Source organism: Phyllobates terribilis, unplaced genomic scaffold (genome assembly GCF_046119375.1).
Source record: "Phyllobates terribilis strain yellow unplaced genomic scaffold, ASM4611937v1 Scaffold_5__5_contigs__length_657084704, whole genome shotgun sequence".
In the NCBI taxonomy this organism is placed as follows: Eukaryota; Metazoa; Chordata; class Amphibia; order Anura; family Dendrobatidae; genus Phyllobates; species Phyllobates terribilis.
Window position 1 is genome coordinate 42,566,261 of NW_027362765.1, and position 19,733 is coordinate 42,585,993.

The following is a 19,733-nucleotide window of genomic DNA, read 5'->3' on the forward strand; positions in this document are numbered from 1 at the left end:
AATAAACAAGTGAGATGGATTATATTTGGTTTTTATTAAGTTGCCTAATAATTCTGCAAAGTAATAGTTACCTGCACAAACAGATATCCTCCTAAGATAGCCAAATCTAAAAAAAAAAACACTCCAACTTCCAGAAATATTAAGCTTGGATATTTGAGTCTTTTGGGTTGATTGAGAACATAGTTGTTGATCAATCATAAAAATAATCCTCTAAAATACAACTTGCCTATTAATTCTGCACACAGTGTATATTCACGTGTGAAACAGATGGGAGAGGCCTGTACTCATCTTAATCAGTTAAATCAAAGCTGACCCAGATGTAGGATATTGTAAGTAGTGTAAACAAGTGGGTCATAAAGAAAAGTGGGTAGTGGACGAGACATATCAAACATACCAGGAACATTCAGCAGAGACAAAGGAATATCAGGCGGTAGAAAAGCTGAGGAGCAGTATCCAAATATACCTGGGGGAAGAGTAGAGGAGGCCATACAAAAGTATCCCTTTCTTTAACTGGCTGGTGCAATTATACCTGAAATATTGTTAATAAAATGTCTAAAGAAATTAGCAGAACCCATCATTCATTGGACCTCTTTCACTTTTGTCGAGACCTGCCTAATTGCTTGAATTTTGCTAGCATCCGATGCTAATTATTGGGAAAAGATGATAATATAACCCAAGTTCTGGATTTCTGTTTTATGGAATTCACATGTCACGGGTGTGTCGCCACGAAGATCGTCACGATTACACAGCCTGACTTCTCGCAGCTGACTTTTTGGTGCTTTGTGTTTTTCGGCAGTGAGGGAGTTAATTCTCTCTCTCTCTGTGCTAGACGAGGTCCAGCCTCGCCCAGCTGCAATCAATGCTGCTGTAGTGAGACTCCTTCAAATGCCTGCTGGTCTGTTAGGGAAGTGTCGGTGAAAGCATTTCATGCAGACTAACAGAGCGGATCGTGGTTTTTGGAGTTTGAGATAAGTGTATTTGGAGTGTTTTTTCCCTTCCTCGCTTTATCATTTATCTCCTTTCCCGTTGGTGTTCCCTCTGTTGTAGTTGTGTAGTTTTTGTATGCAAGGTGGTTTTGGTTTTTCCCTTGTACTGTCTCGTTCGTCTAAGTACTGTGTGTGGGCATATTATTACTTGTCCCCTTTTGTTGTGATCGGGGTCCTTCTCAGGACTAGATTACTTAGGTGCAGGGATCCTCAGGAGGTAGGGGTTACGTTGGCAGCCTGGACCTCTGTACCTTTAACAGTACCTCCAGGTTGAGGGATTAGTCAGGGCCCCAGCTTAGGGTCAGCTTAGGCCCCCTACCTCCAGTATACAGAGACAGCGTGACATTTTCACCGACCACTTAGTTTTTCTCCAGCTACCATGGATCCAGTAGCCGGTCTAGCTCGGCAGTTGCAGAGTTTGTCCATGGAGCTGGCGGACGTTAGGTCCAAGGTTTTGTATCCTCAGGAGCAAGCCGGACCAGAACCTAAAGTAGCTCTCCCTGACAGGTTCACTGGGGGCGGGACAAGTTTTTTGTTTTCCGGGAGGCATGCAAGTTGTACTTTCGGCTGCGGCCTCGGTCATCGGGGAGTGAAGAACAAAGGGTGGGAATTGTCATCTCGCTCCTACAAGGGGACCCACAATCTTGGGCGTTCTCTCTTCCCCCGGGCTCCCCGGCTCTCCAGTCAGTGGATAGGTTTTTCGCTGCTCTGGGACTCGTATATGATGACCCAGATCGGATCTCCCTTGCTGAGTCTAAGTTACGTAGGATCCAGCAGGGAGATCGTCCGGCGGAGGAATTCTGTTCGGAGTTCCGTAGGTGGGCCACGGACACCCAGTGGAATGACCCGGCTCTTAGGAGCCAGTTTTGTCAAGGTTTATCCGACAAATTACAGGATGTGTTGGCACAGTATGACTCTCCCGCGTCACTGGAAGCCGCTATGGCCCTTGCTATTCGCGTTGACAGACGGCTTCGGGAGAGGTGCGGGATAACTCTACCCCCTGTGATGACTCCACCTCCTACAAGGTCCCCTCATATGGTGGTTCCCCTGGTCAGTCCAGAGGACCCTATGCAATTAGGAGGGACATCATTTCGGGGGAGGGGACCGGTGGTGCGCCATAAGACAGGAAGGTGTTTCTTCTGCGGGAGAAAGGGACATTTTATTGGGGGGTGTCCATCCCGTCCCTTGCAGAGTGAAGAGTCGTCGGAAAACTGTTGATCCCAGGTTGTGTGGTGGACGGCAATCTGGGAGTAGGTATTTCGTCCCTAAGTTCGTCTCAGTTTCTCGTACCGGCGGAGGTGGTGGTGGGTACGAGAACTGAGAGGATATCTGTTCTTCTGGATAGTGGGGCCGGGGCTAATCTGGTTGATGCTCGGTTTGCCCGGGTTCAAGGTATGCGATTGAGTGAGTTGGCTAAACCCATCCCCATATTCTCGATCGATGCCAGGCCTCTCGGTCAGGGAAGTTTTTTGCAAGCTGTGCATGACGTAAAACTTCAAGTGGGGGCGATACATAAAGAACTGTTGTCTTGCTACGTGTTGGAGGGTCTTCCCACTCCTATAGTGTTGGGCCTTCCTTGGTTAACTAAGCATAACCCGGTTATTAATTGGCAAACCAGAGAGATAAGCCAATGGAGTAAATTCTGTAATAAAAACTGCATGAACACGGTCATCGGTGCGGTTACTCCTTGGGTCTTACCTCCATTTCTGGCGGACTTTGAGGATGTATTCTCGGAGAAAGGGTGTCAGGAACTACCTCCTCATCGCGAGTATGACTGTTCTGTAAAACTGCTCCCTGAGGCCAAGTTACCTAAAGCTAGGTTGTATAACCTTTCTGGTCCTGAGAGGCAGGCCATGAAGGATTATATTTCAGAAAGTCTGGCTAAGGGGCATATTAGACCTTCATCTTCACCGGTGGCTGCGGGGTTCTTCTTTGTTAAGAAGAAAGATTGAGGCCTACGCCTTTGCCTGGATTTCCGTGAACTTAATCGGATTACGGTCCGAGATCCGTATCCGCTCCCACTTATTCCCGATCTCTTTAATCAGATCGTGGGCGCCAAATGGTTCTCTAAGTTGGATCTCAGGGGGGCGTACAATCTGATTAGGATGAAGGAGGGGGATGAGTGGAAGACGGCGTTTAACACTCCGGAGGGGCATTATGAGAACCTTGTCATGCCATTCGGTCTGACTAATGCCCCGGCGGTGTTCCAACACTTTGTTAATGACATTTTTCGCCGCCTGGTGGGACAGTTTGTTGTCATATATCTGGATGATATCTTAATTTACTCGCCGGATCTGGTGTCTCATCAGGAGCACGTTAGGCAGGTGTTACAGATCTTGCGGGATAATAAACTGTATGCCAAATGGGAAAAGTGTGTGTTCGCCGTACAGGAACTCCAGTTTTTAGGCTTCCTGGTTTCAGCGTCCGGTTTTCGTATGGACCCTGGGAAAGTGCGGGCAGTTCTTGAGTGGGATCGGCCAGAGAATCTTAAGGCACTACAACGTTTCCTGGGGTTTGCTAATTATTACCGGAAGTTCATTCGTAATTTCTCGTCCATGGTTAAGCCTCTCACAGACATGACTAAAAAGGGGACGGATTTTTCTAGGTGGTCTGACAAGGCTTGTCAAGCATTCTCCTCCTTGAAAAAATGTTTTGCCTCGGCACCCATACTCATTCAACCTGATGCGTCACAGCCATTCATTGTAGAGGTAGACGCTTCCGAGGTAGGGGTGGGAGCAGTATTGTCACAAGGTTCGTCCCCTGGTAAGTGGCATCCGTGCGCCTTTTTCTCTAAAAAATTGTCGTCCGCTGAGAGGAATTACGATGTCGGCAATAGGGAACTCTTGGCCATTAAGTTAGCTTTTGAGGAGTGGCGCCATGTTTTGGAGGGGGCAGTCCATCCGGTCACCGTCATCACCGATCACAAGAACCTGCTATATCTGGAGTCCGCGAAACGTCTGAATCCCAGACAAGCTAGGTGGTCATTGTTTTTTACCAGGTTTAATTTTGTCGTTACATATCGTCCTGGGTCAAAAAATGTAAAGGCGGATGCCTTATCTCGTAGTTTCCCTGGGGCCGGGAATACGGACGACCCGGTTCCTATCCTTCAGGAGGGGGTGGTGGTTTCGGCAGTATGCTCTGAGCTGGAGGAGGAGGTATTGGAGGCTCAGGGGGACGCCCCTGTTGGACCTCCGGGGAGACTGTTTGTTCCAGATCAGTTGCGACAAAAGGTGATCGAGGCACACCATAACTCAGTTTTTGCAGGACACCCGGGGAGTAGAGCAACTGTGGATCTCCTCTCGCGTCGGTTTTGGTGGCCTAACTTACATAAGGAGGTGGTAACTTTTGTCGCGTCCTGTGGGGTTTGTGCGCGCTCTAAGACCTCACATACCCGTCCGTCTGGGGCCCTCTTACCTTTGAAGATCCCGGAGCGTCCTTGGACTCATCTGTCTATGGACTTTATTACGGACCTCCCTCCGTCTTCGGGTAAAACGGTCATACTCGTTGTAGTGGACAGGTTCAGCAAGATGGCACATTTTATCGCTCTTCCGGCTCTCCCTAATGCTAAAACTCTTGCGCAGGTGTTCATTGGGGAGATTGTGAGGCTTCACGGGGTACCCTCCGAGGTGGTGTCTGATCGGGGGTCTCAGTTTGTGTCCAAGTTCTGGACGGCGTTTTGTGCACGGCGAGGGATGCATTTGTCGTTCTCATCGGCTTTTCATCCTCAGACCAATGGTCAGACGGAACGTATGAACCAGAGCTTGGAGACATATCTCCGGTGTTTTGTGTCAGAGAACCAGGAGGACTGGGCTTCTTTCTTACCTCTGGCAGAGTTTACTCTTAATAATAGGCGGAGCGAGTCCACTGGTAAGTCCCCGTTTTTTGGGGCATATGGTTTTCACCCCCAGTTTTGTTCTTTCAGTAGGGGGGGCTCTTCGGGGGTTCCTGAGGAGGAACGATTTTCCTCATCACTCGCTTCAGTATGGAGAGGGGTGCTGAAGAATCTGAACACTATGGGGAACCGATACAAACGTATGGCTGATAGGAGGAGAGTGTCTGGTCCGGACCTAAGTGTGAACGATCGGGTATGGTTGTCTACCAGGAATATAAAACTTAAGGTTCCCTCCTGGAAACTGGGTCCCAGGTTCATCGGGCCGTACAGAATCAGTTCTATTATTAATCCGGTGGCATTCCGTCTTGACCTCCCCCCTACGTTTAAAATTCACAACGTGTTCCACAGATCGTTGCTTAAGAGGTATGTGGCGCCGGTGGTACCGTCACCTTTACCTCCCCCTCCAGTGGTGGTCAAGGGTAACTTGGAGTTCCAGATATCGAGGGTCATCGATTCACGCTTTAATCGCCGGTCCCTTCAGTACCTGGTTCATTGGAAAGGGTATGGTCCTGAGGAGAGGATGTGGGTTCCTGCGTCGGATATTAACGCAGACCGATTAGTTCGGGCCTTCCACACGACTCACCCGGATAAACCTGGCCCTGAGGGTCCGGAGGCCCCTCGTAGAAGGGGGGGTACTGTCACGGGTGTGTCGCCACGAAGATCGTCACGATTACACAGCCTGACTTCTCGCAGCTGACTTTTTGGTGCTTTGTGTTTTTCGGCAGTGAGGGAGTTAATTCTCTCTCTCTCTGTGCTAGACGAGGTCCAGCCTCGCCCAGCTGCAATCAATGCTGCTGTAGTGAGACTCCTTCAAATGCCTGCTGGTCTGTTAGGGAAGTGTCGGTGAAAGCATTTCATGCAGACTAACAGAGCGGATCGTGGTTTTTGGAGTTTGAGATAAGTGTATTTGGAGTGTTTTTTCCCTTCCTCGCTTTATCATTTATCTCCTTTCCCGTTGGTGTTCCCTCTGTTGTAGTTGTGTAGTTTTTGTATGCAAGGTGGTTTTGGTTTTTCCCTTGTACTGTCTCGTTCGTCTAAGTACTGTGTGTGGGCATATTATTACTTGTCCCCTTTTGTTGTGATCGGGGTCCTTCTCAGGACTAGATTACTTAGGTGCAGGGATCCTCAGGAGGTAGGGGTTACGTTGGCGGCCTGGACCTCTGTACCTTTAACAGTACCTCCAGGTTGAGGGATTAGTCAGGGCCCCAGCTTAGGGTCAGCTTAGGCCCCCTACCTCCAGTATACAGAGACAGCGTGACATCACATTTCTCCAGTCTAATATAAAGATGATGGGTTCTTAGAGGCTTCAGCACAGTGTTCGCGTTATTCTGATATTCCTCTGCAAAATTAGAAAAGATAAATACATCATGCAGAAATATGATCACAATTTGATCCAGCAAGTCTCTGAAAATGTCATTAAAATGCTGGAATGTTGCAAGAGTCAAAAGACAAGACTACATACTCATAATGTTCATAACGTGATCTGAATGCTCTTTTCAATTCATCACGTGGTCTAATACAAACCAAGTTATATGACCCCCCAAATATCCAGTTTAGTGAGCATCTTTGCATAACAAACTCTGTCCAGCAACTCAGGGATCAAAGGTAGAGGGTAACAATTCTCTATAGAATTTTATTTAGCGCTCTGTAATCATTGCAGGGTTTAAAGGAACCTTCTTTCTTCTTGACTAAATGTTTAGATGAACCTGCTGGCGATAAAGAACAAATAAACTCTTTAGCTACATTTTCATATATGTATTTTTTGAGGGCTTTTAATTCCTACTATGCCAAAGTGTATATGCTTCTGAATGGTATAGCTGCTCCAGGCATCAGATCAAAAGGTCAATTATAATGTCAATGGGCTATGAGTTTGTCACCATTTTTCTTGTCACATACATTGGCCAATTCCTTATATACAGGTGGTAGAATCTGCTTAAGGATCCTCTACAACCTTTTCATGACGTAGTTTTGGTAACATCTGTTGGGGTGGAAAACCAATGAAAAAGACAATTCTTTGGTTTCCCAGTTAATTATGTGGTTTAGAGCTTGTAACCGTGGCATTCTGAAGATTAGGTTCCATAATTTTCTCCAAAGGTTCAGTCTCCTACCTGTGACTGAGCTCACTGGGGATCATCTACAATCTCCATAATAATAGACAATGATCTAATTTCACCCCATGGTTTTTGACAAACAATGTTCATGAAATTTTTATTTGCTCCTGAGTTTAGCATGGCAGAAGTCAAAATCCACTGAGAATCAATGAGAAATTTGTTTGGAATAAAGCAATGTCTTACTTTTCATTTTTAATATTGTATACAATGGAATAATTTTAATGGATTCACTAGTGATGCTCGTTCAGTCTAGACTAATTCTTCATCAGAAGAGTTGACTACTATCATCATTGTTTTATGTATTTGACTAAGACTATTGATGAGAAAGTGGTCAGACTTAACACAATAGACACACTTATTCTCCCAAAGCAGCCGTTCTTTTTCTTTCAGCATTTTCTTATTTTAATAGGCTGTCTCCCCGTATGGGTTCAGCTTCAGATACATGAGGATTCTTTTGTTTCGAAGACTTGTTGCCAGTGCTACAGTTGGGAGTTCGAATCCTTTGAAAGTGAAGAATGACCTAATAAAATGAATGTAAGTATGAACAGAGCAGAGATGCCAGCTCCTTCCCCCAAGTAAGAGGAACTACTAAGCAATGAACTCCGTAGCTACAAGGCAGGATGTGGGACAAGGCAATTCTGTAAAAACATGAAATGGGAAAGAATTGTGCTATGTTCTTTCACAAAGAGTTTGTATGTTCTCCCTTTGTTTATTGTGTCCCACACTCCAAAGACATACTGATAGGGAATGTAGATCATGAGCCCCAATGGAAACAGTGATGATAATGTCTGTAAATTGTCTGAATTGTAAAGCGCTGCGGAATATGTTGGCGCTATATAAATAAAAAGATTATTATTAGTAGACTACAGCAAGTCTATTTTCTCTATCACCACCTGGGTATGCCGATTTCTATAAAGTCCAGGTAATTTCTTACCTCAAGATGTACTCCTACACGTGCACAGCTCCATTTTGCACCCATTGTATATGCATGGCTCCACTTCGTACACATTGTACACACCGCTCTGCTCTGTATACCTCCTACACACGCGACTCCGCCCCATACACCTCGTACACGCGCGGCTCCGCCCCGTACACCTCCTACACACGTGACTCCGCCCCATACACCTCGTACACGCGCGGCTCCGCTCTGTACACCTCGTACACACACGGCTCCGCTCTGTACACCTCGTACACACACTGCTCCGCTCCGTACACCTCGTACACACGCGGCTCCGCTCCGTACACCTCGTACACGGGCGGCTCTGTTCCGTACACCTCGTACACACACGGCTCTGCTCCTTACACCTCGTACACACACGGCTCCGCTCCGTACACCTCGTACACACGCGGCTCCGCTACATCCACACTGTAAACCCCTCCTGACCCCACACATAACCTTCCCCTCATCCAGCACCATGACAACCAGCACAGCAGACTCCTGCATCCACTGAGGCCCCTGATCATGTGACCCCTGACTCCTCCCCTCCTGTGACCTCATCACAGGTCCTGTGTGCACAGAACAGCCATATATGTGGTGGCGGCTCTGCAGGTGGAGGTATGTGGAGATCCCCCATTACTGGGCGCAGGGGGCATTAACCCCTCCATTCCCGGAGATAGTGCCCCCCTTATACCAGTGCTCACGGCTGTATTGTGGCTCCAGTACTACCTTACATCCCTCCCCCCTTTGCCTTCCCATAAGTTTTGGTCTTCCCCGCTATGGGGGAGAGGTGGTTGTAGGGTGTCTGCCGACTTCAGTTGTACTGGACCCTTTTTCACCTCACTGAGTGACTGTGCAATGTACGAATCTCGTTTGTGTGTAAAATGTGCAGATTTATTGTGTATATATTAGAGATGATCAAATCTACCAAGAATTGAATTTATCAAATAATGACGATTTTGCAGGGAAACTATTTGCAGCGAAGTTCTTCGATGCAAATTAAATTTTCCTTCTCTTCTTTGCTGCAAATTAAATGTTCCTTCTTATGGACTGGGATCTTTGAAGACCTCAGAGCAAAATCAACATAGGATGTAAAAAGAAAATAATAATAATTCTCACTACCTACCTGTTTCACAGCCCCTGCAGCTTACCATTACGCCCTCTGCACCTCTTGCTTTGACCTTTCCACATCATGTGCATCCTTTTTGGAATTCCTTACTCTATGCAGAGACTTCTGCCACCAACCAAGCCTCTGATGTCATGACGTAATGAAGTGCCTCACCTAAGGCCCACTCAGAACCAGCAGTGTTGTCACAGTTCTCCACCATGTCCAGAAGATCCAGCATAGAGAAATTCAGGCCAACGATGGTGTGTGTGATGGGAAAAGTTTAAAAAAAAAAAACAGGTGTCCATCGGGTTTCACAGCCGCAACTGACTGTCATATTGCTAAACTCGCGAGGAGCAACTTAAAAAAAAATAAAAATCTGTATTCTTGAAAATACATTTTTTTTTTTTTCTAAATCCGAGGAGACTTCAATTTCTATGTGTATGTTCAATGTGTATAGATATTAATGTGAGCATGGTGGCGTAGGGGAGCCCTCAGTTAGTTATGATTCTGCTCACAGCACTGATGATGGAGGACACACCGCAGCCAGTGCAGGTACTATCCAGCTGGGGATTTGTTTGGCTGGGACCTGTGCTGACACCCTGCCTGACTGATTGGGGTGTGTGGTGTCCAGCAGCACAGCAGTGGTAATCAGATCTCTACTGTGGCCATTAGAGAAGTTTCAGACCCTGCTTAAACTCACATATTTTATCTCTAGTTCTGTCCCTTCATATTCAGACCTGGCAAAATACACAACACTTGCCTCAAGTTTGCTTATCTAGCCAGCAGCCATGCTGTGGAAACACCACAAGGGGCCCTGTTGTAAGACCATGGCCCCACTATCCGTATTTGTTCACTATTTGGTCAGTATTTTTTCTCAGGAGTGGGAGCCAAAACCAGGTGAGGAACAATCAGAGAAAAGGTATAATAGGAACAAGTCACCAATACTGCATTTATCACCCACTCCTGGTTTTGGCTCCCACTCCTGAGAAAAAATACTGACCAAGTACTGATAGTGAGGCCATGGCCTAAGTCTGTATCTTTGTACAGAGGATACATTGTATAGTCTGAGACTCTTGTTCGATATACTACACATTGTAGCTAGAGATAAAGTCTGTCTAAGAAGGCCTTTTTGGGGGCTGATGGCTTCAGAAAGACTTGGCCACAAGGAAGGAAATGAGGAAAAATAGTATAAGGGAGGAAAAAAATACTGTTAGTGTTATGATCACTGATAAATAAAGGTGTGGATTCTGGGTTATTTATGTACATTTGTCTGTAATCACACTGAACAAGAAGACCCTTTGTACTTGTCCCTGGACCTGAAATCTGAATAAAAAGCTTCAGCTCTGAAAGAACCAAAGTTGTACACAGTGAATTTTTCTATGGTGATGGTGAAGGTGGACACATGCTAAAGTTTATAATTACAGATCACTTATTTATCACGGAAGTCCATGATCTCTTTAAGTCTGTTTATATTTATGCAAAGACAATATTGGTTGCAGTGGTGATGCCCGTATGTATGACATTTGAGGCCTGTGGTGGTCTATAGCAATCATGTGCTGTTACATGCTGGAAATACGTTCTCAGACAGTGATTAGTTGTACTGTTTATGTGAAGATGTGACAGATGTTGTCCTCAGTTATGGAGGAGCTTCTTTGAGAAGCAATTAAACTCATGTTCCAATTCTTATCGAGAGAGAATACAACCTCTACACATATTTCTGCATGTTTTCCCCTTACTATCTCCAGTAATTGTATTATTACATGGGATTCTTTATGATATTTCATCGGCTCATCTTCTTCCCATTCAGATTTCTACAATATCGGATCCTCTCAGAGGAGATCTATAGAGGAGGATTTTCTTGTTTCACCCGTCAAGGATGAATAGGGACAGGGACAAGATGGCAGAGCGGATATTACACCTCACCCTAGAGATCCTCTTCCGGCTTACTGGAGAGGTGAGAGAGTCTGATGATGTCACATTACATCATTCTTATCTATAGGAATAACAGATGGACAGAACTGGAAATGTGAGGGCTCTGGAAATGTCTGTAGTGAGATTTATTAATGTGTCTCTCCATAACCAGGATTACACTGTAATGAAGAAGACCTGTAGTGAGCGCTGTCAGACCCCTGTGTCTGAGGGATGGGGAAGACCCCTGAGCCCAATCACTGGGCCTCCACCTCACCCCCTGATACATGAAGACATCAATGACCAGAAGATCCTAGAACTCACCTACAAGATGATTGAGCTTCTGACTGGAGAGGTGACACTGCTGGGAATGCTGGGACATTATACAGTAACGCTATGAGGGGATCGGGGGTATGATGGTATCATTGTATGTGTCAGGTTCCTATAAGGTGTCAAGATGTCACCGTCTATTTCTCCATGGAGGAGTGGGAGTATTTAGAAGGACACAAAGATCTGTACAAGGACATCATGATGGAGGTTCCCCAGCGCCTCACATCACCAGGTAATAGACAGGACTAAATACACATGACCAATAATTATCTGTATCTAAAGAATTAATTCAGTCCCTATTTGTGTTTCCTCAGTTCTATCCAGTAAGAGGACAACACCAGAGAGATGTCCCTGTCTTCTTCCACAGGACTGTAAACAAGAAGATCCCAATGTTTCTCAGGATCATCAGGTAGATGGAGAGAAGGTGTCATGAGATCTCCCCTATGATGTGTAGACAGCTGTGAAGGTCTTGTGCTCAGTCTTGTTTTATCCACCAGTATTATATGTTTTATACTTGTGTAATGAGAACGGTGGAGATGGCAGGATTAGAGCTGATCATAGATGTGATTTCTCCATCTGTCTGTGACTTTTATAATATTTGTTTCAGGGTGAAGATGTGATCCATATTAATACTACAGAGACATATGTGAGGGATGATGAGCGGTATAAAGAGGAGATCTCAACATATGACTACCCAGGTGAGTAGTAACCACTAAATGCGGAGAAGTCACAGATTCTTCTCATTCACTGGTTGGTACCATTGTGTGTTGTTTGTTGTCAGCTCTGTGGTCTTTCATGTTTCTCCGCTTTCGATTCATCTCTTGTGTGATTATGAAATAAAGATATAAGAATAAAAATGCAGTACTAAAAATCCTTTAACTATCATAGCATAATGTCTTCAAGCTTAGATTTCAAGTATTTATTAATATGTAAGTAACGATAATCCTTTAACCATGTATACTCCTAACAACACAATGTTCTGGAGACTTAACTGAAGACGTCGCCATCAGAACCTCACACAATTGGTATAGCAGCTACTGTTAGTTTGGATCATGTACAGCACTTAATAGTCCTTGTGCACAATATCTCACAGTGTTATTGGATAAGGGTACCACAAACTGTGGATCTTCATGAAGCAAAGCCCATAACTCCTTTCAAGGTTTAATGGAGCTGATAACTAGATGCTATAACTTTGCTAATAAACCTGTTACTTTTCTTTACCTTTAAATGGAGTATTAGCCATTTGAACACCAAGAAATATCTTATCACTCAGAACCTCCAGACTGGTTTGACGAGATTCGAATTTGATAAAATTGCTCTGATTTTCATTCTGCACTGAATTTATTGGCCAATTATGTGAGTGTCCCTTATTACGCTGTGGGGACTTCCTAGAACCAAGAGCATAATAAATGTAACACTAGAAAAATAATTTGCATGACTAATTATATGCTAAATAGTTGCAACTCAACTTTATGAATGAGATAGCCAATATAATGGTAATCTCACGTTCAAAGCAGTAGTGGATGGTGAGATATGGAGCCTGAAAGTCAAAAGTTCAAAACATTGTTACCCTTTTGCTCGTCAGTGTATGTGCTATAAGGTCGAAGCACACATCATGATTTAGACGCATGTGCATGGATGTGCCCGGCCTAGTCACGGCTGGAAGCCCTGACATACAATGCTCATTGCATTGTCGTGGCACAAGTGTTGACCTCACAATGCAGATGTGCATAGATAACCCATGCCTGTTTGCAGCCAAAAGTCTCGCCATTATTACGTCATGTTTTAGTATTCTAAGTTTTGAATTATCATACAGTTTGTATTCATGTATTTGTTGTGGTTCCAAAGAAATTTAAAATCACGGTCCTATGAATAACAGACAATGCCTTAATAACACAATAAATAACCCCACTTGACATTACACATTGTTTTATCAGAAGTCTGTATTTGTCGCACATTTTTCTACCTTCCATTCCGTTTGAATTTTTCTGCATGTCCTGCAATTTGTATGGAAATGTTTATACAGAAAAATTAAAATTGAAATACCAATATTAAGTTTCCATTATATAAAAATAATTTGTTTGATTCTTGGCAGATGACTGTATCAGAACTTCAAAGGAATATGTGATATCTGCTGATTTTAAAGCAGATGATCCTGGTATCAAACAAGAAATCTATGAAGATCATGTCATTATCCCAGATCTACCGTCAACCCTTCACAGCGAAGATCTATCATCTGATGTTTTTCATCAGGTCTTATCTTCTGATGCATTACAGAATGTTAAAGAAAATAACAGAGATGAAAGATCTCACAAAGGAGAGAATGTATTTGCATGTTTAAAATGTGGAAAATGTTACGTAGACATATCAAATCTTGTTAAAACTGAGAAAAGTCACACGGAAGCAAAGGAATTTTCATGGCCAGAATGTGCAAAATGTTTTACCTGGAAACCATATCTTTTTGACCATCGAAAAACTGAAATGAAACCATTTTCATGTTCTATTTGCGGGAAATGTTTTAAAAAGAAATCACATCTTATTACATATGAGCGAAATCAGACTGGGGAGAAGCGTTTCTCATGTTCAGAATGTGGAGTGTGTTTTAACTGTCCGTCGCATTATATTAGACATGAGAGAAGTCACACAGGGGAGAAGCCATTTTCATGTTTAGAATGTGGGAAATGCTTTTCTCGAAAATCAAGTCTTGTTGACCATCAAAAAACTCACACGGGGGAGAAGCCATTTTCATGTTCAGAATGTGGGAAATGTTTTAAAAAGAGGTCAGATCTTGTTATGCATCAAAGAATTCACACTGGGGAGAAGCCATACTTATGCACCGAATGTGGGAAGTGTTTTGTCCGAAAATCACATCTTTCTGTGCATCAGAAATCTCACACAGGAGAGAAACCGTTTTCATGTTTAGAGTGCGGAAAACGTTTTTCTCAGAAAGTAAATCTTGTTGACCATGAAAAAACTCACACAGGGGAGAAGCCATATTCATGCTCAGAATGTGGGAAATGTTTTTCTCGGAAATCAAATCTTGTTGATCATAAAAAACTTCACACAGGGGAGATGCCATTTTCATGTTCAAAATGTGGAAAAGGTTTTAAATACAGGTCGGGTCTTATTACACATCAGAGAAATCACACAGAAGAGAAGCCATTTTCACGCTGAGAATGCGGGAAATATTTTACTAGGAAAAGAAATCTTGTTGATTATCAGAACAGAGGAGATTCCATATTCATGCTCTCTGAGTGTGGTAAATGTTTTACAGCTAGCTAAAACCTTGTTACTATGATCATCAATTTGATGTGAATTGAACTCCTGTCGCATTGGCAAATTTAAACAATTTTTGATTCTCTTTGCTCGACTTGCCCATTATGGCTACTGCTATATTACACATTATAGGCTCACATCGTCTTAGGTGAGGATGGGCAGGCTTCCCCTTAGCTGCAAAGCATTATCACATACCCAGTTAATAAGGAGGGCCTATTATAGTCTGTATAAAAGCAACAGCAGGGAATGCTGGAGCCATTTATTGCGAATCTGGATAGTGAGATGATGTCACAACTGTAAACCAGTCATAAACTAATGAACAAATTCTATAGATGTTATGTGTTATATCACAGCAGTGAAGAAGAGTAGTGAATAGTCTCTAGAGAAAAGAGAATAATACAGAGATTCAGTTGGTTCAGAAAGTGAGAGAAATAGGAAAGCTGGCATTGATTGATAATAGTGGTTATAGTGCTGCTGCATTTTTGTTTGCATTCATGCAGATCCAGACTTGCGATATTGCTGTAAAAAAACATTTAAATCTGTCACTGTGTAGCAAAGTGTGCGTGTCACAAACTACAGATTTTTCAACCACCTGTAATATTAGATTAATTTGATGTACATACGCTCTACACCAATACTGCAGCCGGCTGCCACTGCAATTTTTTGGGGTATGCACCTAGTATTTCTTGCTCCTTCCTTTTTAGGAAGAGTGAATTGTGTTAAAAATAAGAGATAATTAAAAAATATATAGACATTTGACTGTCAGCCTCACAAATTGTGTCTATCTCAAACTATTGGTTTATTAGGCAGCTATTGTACTTAATTAGTCAGGCCATCTTGTTTTTTTGGGCATGCTGTGTATCTAACATTTCTTGGCCTGTCCTTTTTTGGGAAGTTGGGAATTGTGGTTTAAAACTGTGACTAAAGTAAAGAATGTATGGTAAAAGAAAAAGTGGCAATTGTAATGGATGGTATGGTAAAAGAAAACACTTTACCATGGCTTTTCGCAATATGAATATGGGAGCTTCAAGCAGTGGCTGCACCACTACCACTGGCACCAGCCATGACCATCAAGTATGAGTACCACACGCATAAATCCCCGCACTTACAAGTCTAGACTTCGATCATTGAGTTTGTTAATTGTTGTTTAGGAATGTTCTACCGCACTGAGTGTACTTGGGCATGTAAATCATCAAGTTACACTGCTGGCAGCTCTCTTTTAATTGCTGACCAATGAAGTGCTCAATGGGAGGCAAGTCTGGAGACACTGCAAGCCATGATAGCACATTTAGACCACTCAGGCTGCTCACAATAAACACCAGCAATATGCAGCCCGGCATTGCTATGTTGAAATATGGCTCCTGGACCACGTTCCTCGTGAAAACCTCTTCATGGCATTGCTCATGTGGTCTGACCAATCTATCATTGTATCCAATACAAAAGCGCAACTCATCACTGAGGAGGACAGACGTCCATTCCAGCCTTTATTACCATGTTGCTCTGTACTATGATGGTCTTTGAGAGAAATGGCATGAGTTCAATAGATCATTTGGAGCTGGCTCATAGCCAACTGTCGTGCAAAAGCCTTCTGATGGTTTGTTTAAATACCGACGCCTTATGCTTGGTATGAGGCACTTGCAAAATTGATCACTATGCACCAATCTTGGAATCTCAGGAGACCATGTGGGCAATGCCATGACGAAGCCTTCACAAGGAAATGTCACATCTGTCTTGGGCTTGAAATTATAGTGTGGGGTGGCAGGAAGTATAGTAGCCAGACCCAGGTTCACTAACAGCTCTGCGTTACATTGATTTGGTGGTGGAACAAGTTGTACAGCCATTTCTCCAAAGTCTCTTGTTCGACACAACACCGGGCTGCATGCTGCTTGTGCTATGCGCTACTGTATGTGTTGTTTTGCTTATATAGCGCCATCATATTCCGCAGCGATTTACTGACATTAGCCTAGCAGTCCCCAATGGGGCTCACAAACTAAATTCCCTATGTGTTTGAAATGTGAAGGAAAACCAGAGAACCCGCAGACACAAGGTGAACATTCAAACTCCTTGCAGATGTTGTACTTGGTGGGATTTGAATGCAGGACTCCAGCGCTGCAAGGCTGATAACCACTCAGCCTGTAAGCAGCCTGTGTTGCCTAAATGTGCCACCATGGCCTTCAGCGTCTTCAGACTTGTCTTTCATCAAGCACATCTGGGACTTCATTAGTCAGTTATTGGAAAGGGAGCTACCAATAGCAGATCTTGATGATTTCTCCAAGTGCATTGAACTTGGCAGAACATTCTTTCGATAACCTCAATGATAACAGCCAAGGCTGTAAGTGCAAGGATTTCTGCTTGTGGCGCTCATACTCAATGCTGAATAAATCAAATTGTTTTGAAAATTTTATTCATCATTTTCAAAGTATTAACATGTCTATCCATCATGTGATTTCCGTAATTCCAGGAATTTTCCTTCTTAGAGTAGCAATAACAATATTGAGCAGTGTATTTAACTCATGACAATAATAAAGACACTTTAATTCAGTACAGTCAATCCAGGAATAATGTGCAGGACTATACAAATAAACCTACTTTTGTTACCACTTTCATGAAAGAATATTATATTATTCTCTAAAAATACATTTGAGAAATATGTCTTTGCTTAAACAAGATGACATCATTAAAATTATTGTTGACTGGGGTTGTAATTTTACTACAAAATAACCACAAACTTTATATAGCTTTCATCCCCTAGTCTGGTAAGTAAACCAGAAAAACACAATAAGGGACTTTTAAATGCAGAGGTTACAAGTGGTCATGTTGCAAATATGTTAAAGGACCTAAATTATTGATTAATACCTATTGGTAATATAGTATATAAAATTAAACACTTAATTGTGATAGCACATTTGAGTATATAAAATAGAATGCTCTATTTGTAACATTAAGAAAATAAATAATAATGAGGGCACACGAGCACATTAGAGATTCCAACAATTCACAGGCTGCTAATTTGTCAAATGTGGCCTTGTGCTGTTTGTGGAGATAATCTAACTGTTTTTTTTTGTTCTTAGGTCCAGAAAGAGTTAACAGACCACTTTGGGGTGGAGATCGGAGGAGGGCGATCATAAATAGAGAAGCCTTTTAGATTTTAATATTTAATTCTACCCACCGACTAGTTTGAATAATCATTCAGATTTAATACTGCATTTTGTTATTTCTAATATATGTGTATGTGTGATTTTGTGTTTTTATACTGAATTGTATAGATTTTATATTGTATTTACCGAATATAAAGTAATTAGAGGGATGTGTCCACAATTGCCACAAGGTTTAAAAGGATAGTATATTCATTTCATAGATTGTAAACAATGAATATGGACCGCATGATCAGAAACACGGCAGCCCAAAAGTGTTTTTTCTTTTCTTTCTACTAACTTTTTACTTATTTTTAATTGGCTACAATTTAATAAATAAAGATTAAGTAATTTTTGTAAGGAATATTGTGCTGCAGTTGTAGATCAGTTACCAGTGCTGGTTTTGGAAAGTGGCAACACATAAACTGTAGTGAGCTGACAGAAGTTCTGCTATAACCCTATATAAACCAGAAAAGTGAATAGCAATATGAGCAAGGTTCAAGTTGTCCTCCTACTTTTTCTCCTTTTCATCATCTTTCTGGTAGACAGGCAATCACAAGGATAGAAGAAGAGATCGAGGAAGAACAGAAGTTTTACATGTTCTTCATCACACTGTGACTGTTGGGGACCCTCAGGAGTAATGTCACATGCAGCAGGATGTGGAGGTAGAGGAGGACATGAATTTATCCTACACATAAGCAGGGCTAAAGGTTGACAATCTGTGTAAAACTGATAATGACGGTAGCTATGATGACTAAACATTTCAGAAGAGGGCAGAAAGTGAGCCAATGGAGGCTTCAATAGTGCTACAGTCTAGAGCTACATGCTAGATTGCTTGTAGGCAAGGGCAGACACTGAAAGCTTGTGTCCTTTGTACAAGAAATATGTCTGGGCCCCTCTCCATTTATGGTGACAAAGCTACAGATACTGTATATATATATTTATATATATATATATATATATATACATACAGTGCTGACCAAAAGTATTGGCACCCCTGCAATTCTGTCAGATAATACTCAGTTTCTTCCTGAAAATGATTGCAATCACAAATTCTTTGGTATTATTCTCTTCATTTAATTTGCTTGCAAGGAAAAAACACAAAAGAGAATGAAGCAAAAATCAAATCATTGATCATTTCACACAAAACTCCAAAAAAGGGCCGGACAAAAGTATTGGCACCCTCAGCCTAATACTTGGTTGCACAACCTTTAGCCAAAATAACTGCGAACAACCGCTTCCGGTAACCATCAATGAGTTTCTTACAATGCTCTGCTGGAATTGTAGACCATTCTTCTTTGGCAAACTGCTCCAGGTCCTTGATATTTGAAGGGTGCCTTCTCCAAACTGCCATTTTGAGATCTCTCCACAGGTGTTCTATGGGATTCAGGTCTGGACTCATTGCTGGCCACCTTAGAAGTCTCCAGTGCTTTCTCTAAAACCATTTTAGAGTGCTTTTGGAAGTGTGTTTTGGGTCATTGTCCTGCTGGAAGACCCATGACCTCTGAGGGAGGCCCAGCTTTCTCACACTGGGCCCTACATTATGCTGCAAAATTTGTTGGTAGTCTTCAGACTTCATAATGCCATGCACACGGTCAAGCAGTCCAGTGCCAGAGGCAGCAAAGCAACCCCAAAACATCAGGGAACCTCCGCCATGTTTGACTGTAGGGACCGTGTTCTTTTCTTTGAATGCCTCTTTTTTTTCCTGTACACTATGTTGATGCTTTTTCCCAAAAAGCTCTACTTTTGTCTCATCTGACCAGAGAACATTCTTCCAAAACGTTTTAGGCTTTCTCAGATAAGTTTTGGCAAACTCCAGCCTGGCTTTTTTATGTCTCGGGGTAAGAAGTGGGGTCTTCCTGGGTATCCTACCATACAGTCCCTTTTCATTCAAACGCCGATGGATAGTACGGGTTGACACTGTTGTACCCTCGGACTGCAGGGCAGCTTGAACTTGTTTGGATGTTAGTCGAGGTTCTTTATCCACCATCAGCACAATCTTGCGTTGAAATCTCTCGTCAATTTTTCTTTTCCGTCCACATCTAGTGAGG

General features: G+C 42.9%; 2 protein-coding genes across 2 annotated transcripts in view; one reads left to right on the top strand and one right to left on the bottom strand.

The window, feature by feature from the left end:
- The window catches only part of LOC141270638 (uncharacterized), a 338,269-nt gene that overhangs the window by 130,699 nt on the left and 187,837 nt on the right, over window positions 1–19,733 (bottom strand). The window lies entirely within an intron of this gene.
- On the top strand, window positions 8,476–18,466 carry LOC141270651 (uncharacterized). Its single transcript, XM_073680738.1, has 7 exons — window positions 8,476–8,544; window positions 10,842–10,988; window positions 11,118–11,297; window positions 11,381–11,504; window positions 11,587–11,681; window positions 11,880–11,970; window positions 13,368–18,466. The coding sequence occupies exons 2-7, from the start codon at window positions 10,911–10,913 to the stop codon at window positions 14,444–14,446; spliced, it is 1,647 nt and encodes a 548-aa protein (XP_073536839.1). The 5' UTR covers window positions 8,476–8,544; window positions 10,842–10,910; the 3' UTR covers window positions 14,447–18,466.

Excerpts from the sequence above, each read along its gene's own strand:
- LOC141270651 (XM_073680738.1), top strand. The coding sequence starts at position 10,911 with ATGAATAGGGACAGGGACAAGATGGCAGAGCGGATATTACACCTCACC. Across the intron at positions 10,989-11,117 it reads TCTTCCGGCTTACTGGAGAG|GATTACACTGTAATGAAGAA; the intron begins GTGAGAGAGTCT and ends CTCCATAACCAG. Across the intron at positions 11,505-11,586 it reads CCAGCGCCTCACATCACCAG|TTCTATCCAGTAAGAGGACA; the intron begins GTAATAGACAGG and ends GTGTTTCCTCAG.